We start from the raw sequence: 14698 nt of genomic DNA, 5'->3' as shown, positions 1-14698 counted from the left end.
GTGGGCCACCCTGGGAAGAGCATGACCTTGGACAAGGCAGCTTTCTGCAGCTGAGGCAGACCCTGAAGCAGCCAACGCTGGATGCTATCTGTCCATAGCACTCGCAGTAGCCGGGACAAGAGCTCTTTCCCTGAAAGGGCACATCTCCATCATGGGGTGTTGGGATAACACAGTGAAGACATCCTGCTTTGCAGATTCTTAGGCAGTTTTATTTACGTCTTAAGGTCCACTGGCATCACAGGAGAAGCTCAAGGAATGAACCGCCACAAAGGTCAGTGGGTCAGAAAATCCCCTCAGCTAGTGGCCCTGCTTTCACAGTGCCCTGCTGATTCACACCCCCTTTCACAATAAGCAATGGGGCCTTCATCTGCAGAGATGAAGAAATGAGATGGCTGATGTAACATTCTCCCCAAATTTAAACCTTTTGGAGGAGGAGTTTTGTTTCAGAATCTCTTGATTTTTCCAAATGCACTGACCAAGCAGCACTTGAAAATTCCTACCTGGATGTGGCACTTCTGTAGGGTACTAGAAAGAGCACTCACTTGTCAGTCAGGAAACCACAGTTCTAGTCCTAGCTCTGCCCTTTCTCCTTATAGCTTGGTGACCTTGGGCAAGTCATACAGCTTCTCTGGGCCTGTTTCCACATCTGTAAAATGAGGGGGTTGGGCTAGAAGAGTTCTTTTTGCCTCCAGTTCAGAATTATAATGATTTCCACCATCTGGGCCAGGAATCAGCAAACAGCCTGCAGGCCAAGACTGGCTCACTGTTTGTGTTTTAGATATAAAACTTTACTGGAAAACAGCCATGCCATTCATTTACCTATTGTCTATGGCTGTCTCTATGCCACAACAACTGAGTGGAGGAGTTGCAACAAAGACCCTATGGCCTGCAAAGTCTAAAATATTTACTATTTGATGCTTTAAAGGAAAAGTTTGCTGAACCATGGTCTAGGCAAGTCTTCTGTTATGGGCCATTTCAATGAATAGGATGAGAAATCCGGCCCATGAGGACAGGCTTTTGCAATGAATTGGGCAAAGAGTGGTGTCTGTCAATTAAATGCTGTTTCCTGAGTATTTCTTAGGAACTGGAGAGAAAGGGCAGGGGGTGGTTAAAGGAGCTGGGTAGGAAGGCTTCTGACTGTACTGTGCCCCAAGGACAGTGTCTGCAAGGATTCCTGAGTAAGCAATGTCCCAGGTGCTTAAGTGAGATCTTGATTGCCAAAATATCCACCCCTGCAGTCCCTGCATCAGCTCTTTTTTACCCACATGGCAGGATGCTTAGCAGGGTGTGCAGATACTGGTTGTTGTTTTATGATCAAGGTCATTTGTCTGGTAACTGAAATGAGTAAAGGGAAATTTTGGAAGAAATGAAGGAAGAATCTCTCTCTGATGGTGAAATGTCAGAATCATCAAGCTGTCACTCCTTCAGGGAAAATAGCTCTGCTGGTAGGAGACCACAGTCGTAGGAGGAATCCTGACAATATTACCTTTAGGAGCTGCGCTTTGCACTCACAAGAAATAAAGCTTCTAGGAGCTTAATGCCTCTTCATATCGTTTAGTTTTCATTTCATTGTCAAAACATCCCCATGGGGTAGTGTTAAGTGTTATAATCCTCACCATCCTGTATTTCAGAGGTGGGGAAACAATGTTTGGGATGGTTTTATCTGTTATCGTATAATGCTGTAGCATTCATTGTTGGTGCCAGCCATTTGCCTCTTAGCTTTGGTAACTTTGATTGATATTTATCTTTGTTACATACAGATATTGTCTTCCCAAGTATTTTAATTTCCTAGCTGCCAAAACAAATACCATACAATGGATTAGCTTAACAATAGGAATTTATTGGCTCACGGTTTCAGAGGCTAGATGGCTTGCTTCCTTCCCCAGTCAGTATCTTCTGGGTGACTGGCAATCTTTGGGGTTCCTTGGCTTTTCCATCACATGGCAGTGCACATGGTGGCGTATTCTCCTTTCTCCCCTGGGTTCCATTGACTTTCAGCTTCTGGCTGTGCCCTGTGGCTCCTCTTTCCATGTCCAATTTCTTTTGCTTATAAGAACTTCAGCCATTTTGGATTCAGGCTCACCCTCATTCAGTTTGGGCTCACATTAATGGATAATAACATTTTCAAAGGTCCTATTTACAGATGGATTCACACCCATAGGACCAGAGGTTGGGACCTCAACATGCCTTTTGTGGGAGACATGATTCAATACCCAGTAAACTCTTGTTCCTGTAGGTCTGGGGATATATTATAGAATGTTAGAATTAAAGGAAGGCCTTTGGTTTAATGATACCACTTACATTTAAAATAAGGAAATTGAGTCCCAGGGAAGTGGTCTTAGGGCCACATAGGTGGTGAATAGAGCTGGGACAGTAATTGTGGTTCCTTAACTCTAACGCCTTTAATTTTGCCACAGACCTTCTTTATAACTTGTTTCCCATATCTTGCATAGTATCTTATGTACATGCACTCAGTAGAACTTCTGGTGATTATCTGTATAGATACTCTGTCTTCAACAACAAGCTTTTTATGGATTAAGGAACATAGCTACTATTTACATTTCCTTTCATTTTAATTCCTGCCTACTGAGCATCAAAAATATATGCCTTGCCTTAAGAAACTAGTAAAAGAAGAGAAAATTAAATCCAAAGCAAGCAGAAGGAAGGAAATAATAAGGACTAGAGTAGAAATAATATCAATATACCATTTCCATAATATCAACATCAATGAAACAAAAAATTGATTCTTTAAAAAAATCAGCAAAATTGATAAACCATGCTAAACTGACCAAGAAAATAAGAGAGAAGACTCAAATTATTAAAATCAGGAATGAAAGAGGGAATATTACTACCAACCTTAAAGAAATAAAAAGGATTATAAGGGATTGCTATGATCAACTGTTTGCCAACAAATTAGATAACTTAGATGAAGTGGACAAATTCCTGGAAAGACACAAATTACCAAAACTGATTCAAGAAGGAATAGAAAATCTAAATAGGCCTTTAACAAGTAAAGCAATTAAATTAATAATTTTAAAACTTCCCAGAAAGAAAAGCCTAGGCTCAGATGGCTTCACTGGTGGATTCTACCAAACATTCAAAGAAGAATACCAATTCTTCACAAGCTCTTCCAAACATAGAAGAGAAGTAAACACTTCCCAACTCATTCTATGAGGCCAATATTACCCTGATACCGAAACCAACAAAGATATCATAAGAAAAGAAAGCTACAGATTAATATCCATTATGAATATAGATGCAAAAAATCTTTAGCAAAATACTAGCAAACTGAATCCAGTACATATTGAAAAAGATTATCCACCAAGATACATTGTGAAAGAACGCAAGGGTGGTTAATATATAAAATCAATATTAACACCATATTAATACAATGAAAAGAAAAAGAAACCCAGGATCTGTTGCTGACAGGGCGGCACAGGAATGAGACACAGACACAAAGTTAAGAATTAAGGGAGCAGGGGGCCCACTGCATCTCGTGCTAAGTGGACGATAATGCACATTTGCTCCAGTTATTTATTTCAGAAGATCGGGGAGTATATGCTAAATGTCCTCAGGCTCAGGAGAGCCCACCAGATACCTATGTTTACATCCTGTTGCATATCAGAAGGAACAATCTAGGTTTAGGACAATGGTAAACGTTGTCATCATAGTCACAAGACACATATCTTTACAGGGTGGGCCTGCACGGCGTTCCATGCAGGCCTGCAGCTTAGCTTCCAAGCCACCACCCTAGATATGCCTCAGGCAACATGGAAGACTCGGTTTCTCACAATGATCATCTCAATAAATACAGAAAAAGCATTTGACAAAATCCAATGCTCTTTCATGATAAACAACAGTCAACTAGGAATAGGAGGGAACTTCTGTCTCACCCTGATAAAGGACATCTACTAAAAACCACAGTTAGTATTATACATTATGGTGAAAGACTGAATGATTCCCCCTTATATCAGGAAGGAGACAAGGATATCTTCTCTCATCACTTCAATTTAACATTGTACCAAGGTTCTAGCCAGAGCAATTAAGCAAAACAACAAAACACAACAAAAACCACAAAATAAAATGGAACCATATTGGAAAGGAAGAAATAAAACTATTGGCAGAAGACAGGCTCGTATATAGAAAATCCTAAGGAATCACAAGCACACAAAAAACTGTTTGAATTAGTAAATGAGTACAGCAAGATTATAGTATACAAGATCAATATTTAAAAAAATCAATTGTATTTCTATACACTTTTGGAATGTTCTAAAAACATTCCAAAAATAAAATCAAGAAAACAATTCCATTAATAATAGCATCAAAAATAATAAAATACTGAGGTATAAGTATAATAAAATAAGTAAAATATTGTGCTGAACTGAACTCTGGGGATACATAGATAAGCAGGACATAATCTGTGAGCTCAAGAAGCTTACTAACTCAGGGAAAAGCCCCACCCTGATCAAGATGGTAGAGTGAGATGCTTCAAGGCTCTGTTCCCCCACAGAAGGTTTGAACAATGAGCAAGAACTGGCAGAAACATCTCTCTCAAAGCTCCAGAAAACAGTTAAAGTACTACAGTAACAGAACAAGTGCCAAATCAAGGAAAAGGCTACTTAAAAGCAGTAGGATCTTGTAGTGCCCTGGCTGGCCCCTTCCTCAACCTCAGCAGCTTGGAGAGGAGCTGGCCCATGCTCCCAGTACAGATCCCTGGTCCCGCTTCTGGAGGGAGCAGAGTAACCCTCACGCACATAGCAGGAGCAGGTATCTCTGGCCCAGTTTATCTGGTGGGGTCTGAGGGACTCACTGTCCCAGAACTTGCCCTGCACAAAGGGAATGCAGCTCACGAGCTCTACTGTAGAACTCTCTGCAACAGCCTTCAAGTGGTTGCCTAGAGCAAGGGATTTCTGGCTGTAGAACATACAGTGCACTGCCCAGGACTATGAGGAAACTTTATGCTAGGGAAGAGGTGACATTTGTAACCATGTAAATGGAATTCCCAGGGCCTCATGCACATGCCCAAAATAAGATGACTACACAGAAAGGATCAGGGCAACCCCTACATTTGGGCCTCAAGCTAGTCTCTAAACTCATTGTATAGATAAGCTCTGAAGGAGAGGACTCCTTAGAGGTCAATGTGCAAAGATGGGAAAGGTGTTTGTTTTCCTTTTTTTGGTTTGCTTCTGGCATTCAGGGAAAGCTCTGATATAATACTAGCTGGACACAAGTTTAAGGAACAGATGCCTCAGAGTCTAAATTCCAGTGATAACACATTAAATTATCAAAATGTCCAGGTTTCCAAAAAGGACTACAAAACATACAAAGAAACAGGAAGTGATGGCTCAGGCACAGGAGAAAATTAAAAGCCTGGAAACCATAAATAAGGATGACCATACATGCGACATACTAGACAAAGACTTTTTTTTAATGGTCCTAAATATGCTTAAAGAGCTCAAGGGGAACATGGACAAAGTACTAAATGAAATCAGGAAAATAATAGATGAACAGAAAAATACCAGTAGAGAAATAGAAATTATTAAAAGGAACCAACCATAGCTGAAGACCACAGTAATGTAAATTTAAAATTTCCTAGAATGTTCAACAGCAGATCGGAGCTGGCAGAAGAAGGTATCAATGAACTTGAAGATAAGATAATTGAAATCATCCACTCTGAGGAGAAGAAACAAAAAGGAATGAAGAAAAATGAACAGAGCCTGAGGAATCTATGGGACACCACCAAGCATACCAATATAACTATTGTGGAAGTGCAGACAGAGGAGAAAAAAAGGGGAGAGAGAATATGTAAAGAAATAATGGCTTAAAACTTCCCAAAGTTAATGAAAGACATGAATATACACATATAGGATGCTCAATGAACTCCAAGCAGGATAAACCCAAATGGGCCCATGCCATGGCATATTTTAATCAAAGTGTTGAATACCAAAGATAAAGAGAAAATTATGAAATCCACAAGAGAGAAATGACATGTCAAGTACAAGAGAGCTTCAATAGGGTTAAGTGCCCCTTTCTCATCAGAATCCAGGGAGGCAAGAAGGCAGTGGGATGACTTGTTTACAGTACTGAAAGCAAAAAAACTGCCAATCAAGAATTCTATATATGGCAAAACTCTATTTTAAAAATGAGGGAGAGATTAAGACATTCCCAGATTTAAAAAAAAGCTGAGGAAGTTTGTCATCACCTGCAGAGAAAATTCTGCAGGTCGAAGGGAAAAGGCAACAAATAGTAGATTGAAGTCACATGAAGAAATAAAGATCTCTGGTAAGGGTTATGACAGGTAAATGTAAATGCTGGTACTATTGCATTTTTGGTTTGTAACTTCACTTTTTACTTCCTGTAGGATCTAAAAGCAAAATGCATAAAATACATTGATAAATCAGTGGTTTTGGACTCATAATGCATAAACATGTAATTTGTGACAAACTATATAAAGGTGGGGGGACAGAGGGATATAGGAACAGAGTTTGTGTACACTAATGAATTTAAGTTGCTATCAAGGCAGATGACATTGTTACAGATTTAGGGTATTAAATTTAAGCTCCATGGTAACTTCAAAGAAAATATCAGAAAATACGCAAGCTCATAAAGACAGATATTAGACTCCAGGTTGCCAGGGCAGGGGTTAGGGGAATGGGGAGATAATGCAAAATGGTTTTAGGGTTTCTGTTTGGTGAGATGGGAAAGTTTAAGTTATGGGAGGCGGTGAGAATACCATAACATAGGAAATGTGATTAATCCCACTGAACGGCATACTTGAGAGTGGTTGAGATGGGAAAGTTGTATATATATATATATACCCACAATTTAAAAAAAAAAAAAAAGAGCAACTAAAGAGACAATAACAATTAAAGGCAAGACACGATCCTGGACAGGATCTAACAAGAGAGGAGAGAAGGCTCAAAGGGACATTACTGGGACATAAGGAAAATTGGAATATAGACTGAAGCTTTATGTCATTGTTAATTTTTTTGTATTTGATAACCACTATTAAGGTAGATACGTAAGTGAATATTCTTGTTCTTAAGAAATGTACACGGCAGTATTACCTGCTCGAGGAGAATGATATATGCAACCTGGGGGAGTCAGGGACACACTTAGAGACGTCTCCCAGCTCTCAGCTACCTGTCCCACTCTTCCACCCACCACCCCACCTCCTTTTCTATTGTGTGCAAATGTTTCAATAAGTTTCCATTCTGCAGCCTGGGGGAGATGTTCGGTCTAATGAAAAGGCCTGACCATATCTTAAAACTTGGAAACCAGGAACAAGCAGGCCTAGCTGCTTGTCAAAGCAGGAACTAGCAGTGGCAAGGCCCCTTTCCCCTGGTGTGATGGTTGGGTTCATGTGTCAACTTGGCTAGGTGGCCTAGCTGTCTGGTCAAGCGGGCACTGGCCTGACAATTGCTGTGAGGCTATTTGAGGCTGGTTAATAAACCAACGGGCTGGTTTGTCGGATCATCAGTCAATTGACTGCAGCTGACTGAAGACTCATCAAGGGGCGTGCTTCCACAGTGAGAGAATGCAATTGGCTGGATTTGGTCCGGGTGATCAGTTGGAGGCTTATAAGCTGGACGGTTAGAGACCCTTCACTTCTTCTTCAGCTGCTCAGTGAAGCATTTCCTGGGGAGCTCGTCAAAGTTGCCAGTTCATTTCCTGAGGAGCTCGTCGAAGTTGCCGGTTCGTTTCCTGAGGAGTTCGTCAAAGTTGCCGGTTCGTTTCCTGAGGAGTTCGTCAAAGTTGTCGGTTCGTTTCCCGAGGAGTTCGTCGGACCTCTTCCTTGCAGTTGACAGCTTGTTGCCGGCTCTGCAGAATTTGGACTCGTGCGCTCCCGCAGTTGCGTGAGTCACTTTTACAATTTGATAATCAGAGACGTCTCTCATTGATTCTGTTTCCAAGGAGAACCCTAACTAATACACCTGGGTTGTATACATACACCGCCCTTGGGCAGCACAAAGTTCTCTGTCCCCTCTGACATGAAGTGGGGCATGCGGAGCTGCCATCCACCAACCCTGACCTCAGCAGTTGACCTCCCCAGGAGGCCAGCCAAGATAGGATCTCTTCTCCTCTTTTGGACCCTTTGTGCTTTAAAAGTAATAAAGCAGTCATTTGCTGAAAGTTTCTGTTGTGCCTGAGCCTGTGTTCCCATGAGTACCACATAACAACTTTTTCACACAGTCTACACTCAAGTGTAAAAAACAGATGGATAGACAGACAGATAGATGAATTGTTAGATTGATGGATAGATAGAATGATACAGAAAATGTGGCAAAATGTCAAAATTGGTGGATCTGGGGGGATGGGGAGATGTTGGAGTCCTCTTTATAGGGTTTGCATTTTTTTTTTCCTCTTTAATTTTTATTGGGATTCTTCAGATACCATACAATTATCCAAAGATCCAAAGTGCACAATCACTTGCCCCTGGTACCCTCATACAGCTGTGCATCCATCACCACACCTAATTTTTGTTCAATTTTTAGAAACTTTTCGTTACTCCAGACAAGAAATAAAGTGAAAGATGAATAAAGAAAAAAAGAAAAGGAAACTTGAATCCTCCCCTATCCCTAACCAACCCCCCTCAATTGTTGACTTGTAGTGTTGGTATAGTACATTTGTTACTGTTTATGAAAAAATGCTGAAATACTACTAACTATAGAATATAGTTTGCAATAGGTGTATATTTCTTCCCTATATGCCCCTCTGTTATTAACTTCTAATTGTATTGTCATACATTTGTTCTGGTTCATGGAAGCGATTTCTAGTATTTGTACAGTTGATCATGGACATTGCCCACCATAGGATTCAGTTTTACACATTCCCATCTTTTGACCTCCAACTTTCCTTCTGGTGACATATATGACTCTGGGCTTCCCCTTTCCACCTCATTCACACATCATTTGGCACTGTTAGTTATTCTCACATCTTGCTACCGACACCTCTGTTCATTTCCAAACATTTTAAGTTCATCCTAGTTGAACATTCTGCTCATACTAAGCAACCGCTCTCCATTCTTAAACCTCGTCCTATATCTTGGTACCTTATATTTCATGTCTATGAGTTTACATATTATAATTAGTTCCTATCAGTGAGACCCTGCAATAATTGTCCTAATGTGTCTGGCTTATTTCACTCGGTATATTGCCCTCGAGGTTTTGTCATCAATCCATTTTTTTTTTTTAATATAGTTTTGTTCACTCACCATACATTCCATCCTAAGTAAATAATCGATAGTTCTCTGTATGGTCATATATTTATGTGTTCACCACCTTCACCACTATCTATATAAGGGCATCTACATTTCTTCCACAAGGCAGGAGGGAGAGTCAAGGAAGGTAGAGAGGCAAACGAAAGAGGAAAAAAACATGAAAGCTAGGAAGCAGCAAAAGGAAAAATAACCTTAAATCAAAGTAGAGTAAAGAATCAGATAATACCACCAATGTCAAGTGTCCAACATGCCTCCCCTATCCCCCCCTGTTATCTGCATTTACCTTGGTATATCACCTTTGTTACATTAAAGGAAGCATAATACAATGATTCTGTACAGTCTCTAGTTTACATTGATTGCATCCCTCCCCCAATGCCTCCCCATTTTTAACACCTTGCAAGGTTGACATTTGCTTGTTCTCCCTCGTAAAAGAACATATTTGCACATTTTATCACAATTGTTGAATACTCTAGATTTCACCAAGTTACACAGTCCCAGTCTTTATCTTTCCTCCTTTCTTCTGGTGTCTCACATGCTCCCCACCTTCCTCTCTCAACCATATTCATAGTTATCTTTGTTCAGTGTACTTACATTGCTGTGCTACCATCTCCCCAAATTGTGTTCCAAACCGCATACTCCTGTCTTCTCCTATCACTCTGTAGTGCTCCATTTAGTATTTCCTGTAGGGAAGGTGTCTTGTTCACAAAGTTTCTCATTGTCTGTTTGTCAGAAAATATTTTGATCTCTCCCTCATATTTGAAGGACCGCTTTGCTGGATATAGGATTCTTGGTTGGCGGTTTTTCTCTTTCAGTATCTTAAATATATCACACCACTTCCTTCTTGCCTCCATGGTTTCTGCTGAGAGATCCGCACATAGTCTTATTAAGCTTCCTTTGTATGTAATGGATCGCTTTTCTCTTGCTGCTTTCAGGATTCTCTCTTTGTCTTTGACATTTGATAATCCGATTATTAAGTATCTTGGTGTAGGCCTATTCAGATCTCTTCTGTTTGGAGTACGCTGCGCTTCTTGGATCTGTAATTTCATGTCTTTCATAAGAGATGGGAAATTTTCATGAATAATTTCCTCTATTATTGCTTCTGCCCCCTTTCCCTTCTCTTCTCCTTCTGGGACACCAATGATACGTACATTATTATACTTTGTTTCATCCTTGAGTTCCCGGAGACGTTGCTCATATTTTTTCATTCTTTTCTCCATCTGCTCCTTTGCGTGTAGGCTTTCAGGTGTTTTGTTCTCCAGTTCCTGAGTGTTTTCTTCTGCCTCTTGAGATCTGCTGTTGTATGTTTCCATTGTGTCTTTCGTCTCTTGTGTTGTGCCTTTCATTTCCATAGATTCTACTAGTAGGTTTTTTGAACTTTTGATTTCTGCCATATACATGTCCAGTGCTTCCTTTACAGCCTCTATCTCTTTTGCAATATCTTCTCTAAACTTTTTGAATTGATTTAGCATTAGTTGTTTAAATTCCTGTATCTCAGTTGAAGTGTACATTTGTTCCTGTGACTGGGCCATAACTTTGTTTTTCTTAGTGTAGGTTATAATTTTCTGTTGTCTAGGCATGGTTTCCTTGGTTATCCAAATCAGGTTTTCCCAGACCAGAACAGGCTCAGGTCCCAGAGGGAAGAAATATTCATTATCTGGTTTCCCTGAGGGTGTGTCTTAGAAAATTGCTCCACCCTGTGATGCCTCAGGTCACTGTGCTTTTCTGCCCAGCAGGTGATGCCTGTCAGCCTATAATTCTTGACTGGTGTGAGGAGGTACGGCAGTGTTCCCCCAGGCTCTGGGGTCTGGTTCTGAATGGAAAGGGCCCCACCCCTTTCCTCCTAGAGAAGACAGAGCCCCCAGGTGGAGGTCATTAGCATTTCAGTGGTCTCTCTGTCTGCTTGTGCTGTCTCCACCCTTCTCTGAGTCACAGCCCTGGAAACTGAAAATGGCTGGGGCTTTCTCCACTGAGAGATTTTATGCTGTGTTCTTGGGCATTCCTCCCAATTCAGGTTGGTGTATGATGAGTGGACGGTCTCGTTTGTCCTCCCGCAGTTATTCTGGATTATTTACTAGTTGTTTCTGGTTTTTTTTAGTTGTTCCAGGGGGACTACTTAGCTTCCACTCCTCTCTATGCCACCATCTTCCTCTTGTTGGTTTGCGTTGTTTTTGTAAGTGTTCTATAAGTTTGAAATTACGTCAAAATAAAGAGTTTAAAATAAAAAGGAGGGGAGGGTAGGGAAATGGGGTTAGAGATTCACATCCATAGCTAAAGGTGTTGGAAAGCAAAATAAGGCAAATAGCATCTCAGCTAATATCTATCACAGTTGTCAACAAAGAGTGGCTGTTTACTGAGTTCTGCGAACTGGGAACAAGGTGGCCAACGGCTAGGGCTATGGCATAAAATAAGGCTTGGTTCCGAGTTCTAGCTACGTAATGTATCGATTGTATGATCTTATTTAATTTCTGAAAACCTCAGTTTCCTCATTGTAAATGTACCTACTTCATACAGACATTACATGAGATGACACAGGTAACGTGTCCACATGTAGTTTGGCCTCCGACCACCTCTCCAGGAAGGGTTCTTGGCCACCCACTCGGCCACCCTCACCCTGAGACCACTGCCCCCTTCTGCTCACAGTGGGGGCTGAGGCACAGACAGGGACAGAGTCATGTGGGACCCCCAGGGCCATGAGAGGGTCTGCATTCCTCTTGCAAGGAACCCTGTACTCACGGGAACATGACATTAAATACCCAATAAAAAACACCATAGAGCCTAGCCCAGATACTTTACATGGTGAAATTTGATCAACTTATCAATTAATTAATCAATGAGTGATTGTGGTAGCCAGTCTCCAAAATGACCCCCACCATATGCCCTTATGAGTCTCTTCCCACATTGAATAAGGCTGACTTGAGCAACCAATAGGATTAAAAACCAAAAAACTAAACAACAACAAATACAGCAACAAAAAACCCAAACACCATGACAGGTCCAGAGAGAAACATGGAAGAAAAAGAAAGTTTTCTTCTAGTTTTTAAACAAATGGCACTGTACTTTCATTTTTCACTGGGCCTTGCAATTATGTAACCATCTCTATCTAGAGCCTTGCTTCTCAAAGTGTGGTGCTAAGAGCAGCAGCATTGGCCCCACCTGGGAGCTTATTAGCTCATTAGACATGCAGAATCCCAGCTTACCCAGACCTCCTAAATCAGAATCTGCATTTTCACAAAATCCCCAGGTGATTTATATCATATTAAAGTTTGAGAAGTGGTAGTCTAGAACACACTCTGGGATGCAAAGACCTAGTAAATGAAGTCTGTAGTTCTAGTTCCAATTATTTTGTCATGATTGCCAAATATGTTTTCCTTTTCTTTGATATAAATCAATCAGCTATTCATGTTGGAAGGTGGGATGGAGAGGAGAAAAGAGCTGGCCAATAAGAAACACTGGAAAAGGAACAGCTCTGAACAAGCGTTGCTAACCCTGTGGCTTGAAATTATAATTTGCCCTGTTCTCTATCCTTGGGCTCAAAGTTTAGCATCTTTCCCAGCAATGCTGAGAGCCTTACAGAAGGGAAGAGTGGCCAGATTAAAAGAAGCTGCAGCCCACCTGTGAATTGCTTTGACCTTTATTTACATAAGCCTCCAGGACTTCCCAGGTCTCTCTGGAAGAGAAGGGAAAGCAGTACCTTCCTTTCCTTCGTGGCAGAATTGATTTTTGAGCATGCACGTGAGTTGCTTGGCATGGTATAGTTACTATTGTTGTTGTTTTTTAAGTAACTTTTCAGTTTCTAGGAAAGGTGATTATAAAAAGCAACCAATATGAATATGAAATGAACGCCCATGCCTCTCCCCACCCCACCCCAACCACAGTCTTCCCTGGGGGAAAAGCAAAGGTGTATTAGCTTCTGTTTTCTGATTGCCCTTAATTGCCCCAAAGTTGTGGGAGTGCTAATGAAAACACGGCTGTGCATTGATTTTCAGACACCAGGACCATCACCAGTGGTGCTCCAGACGCGTTCCAAGGACCAACAATTTTCAACAGTGCGATGGCCCGGACCAAGATAGAAGGCATGAAGAAGTAAGTAGTGTGTTGCCTGACTCTTAGGAGGGTGCAGCATTAGAACATGTTGACAGAGTGTGATCCAGTCATGTGATGCTATTCCACTTGGCCTCCATAAAAATAGCAGCTGTGCTTTCCTACAAGCAGAGGTGACTGAAGTAGGCAGAAGCTCAGATGAATAGGGCCTGAATCTGCATCACTGGTGTCTGCTCAGACTTCTTGGAGAGGAAGAAACACCCAACCTCCAAGTCTAACCTCTGCCTGCAACAGCCAGCCTCTAGATCAGGGGTTGGCAAACTTTTACTGTAAAGGACTAGACAATAAGTACCCAACTCTTATATTGTAATGCAAAAGGAGCCATAGACAATATGTAAATAAGTGAGCCTGGCTATGCACCAATAAAACATTATTTTGGGACATTGAAGTTTGAATTTCATATAATTTTCAAATACAACAAATATAATTCTTTCTATTTTTTTTCAATCATTACAAAATGTAAAAACCGTACTTAAACATGGATAAACCTTGAAAACATTAAGTGAAGTGAAAAAAACCAGACACAAAAGGACAGATATTGTATAATTTCACTGTATGAAATCTCTAGAATAAGCAAATCCACAGAGAGAGAAAACAGATTAGAGATTGCCAGGGCCTGGGGGAAGGGGGTAATTTGAAGTATTGCTTAATGGGTAAAGAGTTTGTTTTAGGTGAAGAAAAAGTTTTGGTAATGCATGGAGGTGATTGTATATGTAATTAATGCCACTGAACTGTATACTTAAAAATGGTTAAAATGGCAAATTGGATGTTGTATATATATTTTTTTACCACAATAAGAACATTAATTTTTAAAATATCTTAAAAAAAACATTCTTAGGTCTTAAGAAAATAGATGGCACACCGGATTTGGCCTGTGTGCTATACAGTTTGCCAACCCCTGCTATAGATGTTTCAACTCAGAAACTTCTTTCTAAAATCAAGTTCTTATATTGGTGCTGACTGAGTAGTTAGGGAAGTTTGGCAAGAATTATGTTTCAGTCATTTTGCATATCATCATCCAGGCTAATGTTGGAAAGCAAAAGAGAAAAAAAATGCTGAAAATTATTTTTAAACTGAAAGTTGGTAATGTGTTTAGATGCTTATTGTTTTTAAGTTCTACTCACACCAGAGTGATCATATAGTAAGTTACTATGGCAACAGAGATTCTCAGTGACCAAAAGTAAGGGCATTTGGACTAAGCTTTCCTGATTCTACCTATCTCCACCTCTCCTCGCTGGGAGAAGATTATGGAGAAGACTTTGCTAATATCCCAGCAAAGAGAGGAAAGAGAAGCAAAGTGGCTCACTTAAAACATAATAATGTGTTCTCATCAGATTTTTTATCTAAGACTTCATTACTTTTGCAAAGTGTACAACA

General features: G+C 40.6%; 1 protein-coding gene across 5 annotated transcripts in view; it reads left to right on the top strand.

Moving 5' to 3' along the window:
* Nucleotides 1-14698, top strand: part of NEK11 (NIMA related kinase 11) — a 314565-nt gene that overhangs the window by 234194 nt on the left and 65673 nt on the right. For all 5 annotated transcript variants that reach the window (XM_037844899.1, XM_037844909.1, XM_037844925.1 and 2 more), the window contains one exon: nt 13207-13303. In XM_037844899.1, coding sequence (XP_037700827.1) covers nt 13207-13303 — 97 coding nt within the window. The remainder of the gene's footprint in view (nt 1-13206; nt 13304-14698) is intronic.

Source organism: Choloepus didactylus, chromosome 1 (genome assembly GCF_015220235.1).
Source record: "Choloepus didactylus isolate mChoDid1 chromosome 1, mChoDid1.pri, whole genome shotgun sequence".
In the NCBI taxonomy this organism is placed as follows: domain Eukaryota; kingdom Metazoa; phylum Chordata; class Mammalia; order Pilosa; family Megalonychidae; genus Choloepus; species Choloepus didactylus.
This window is presented reverse-complemented; position numbering and strand designations above follow the sequence as displayed.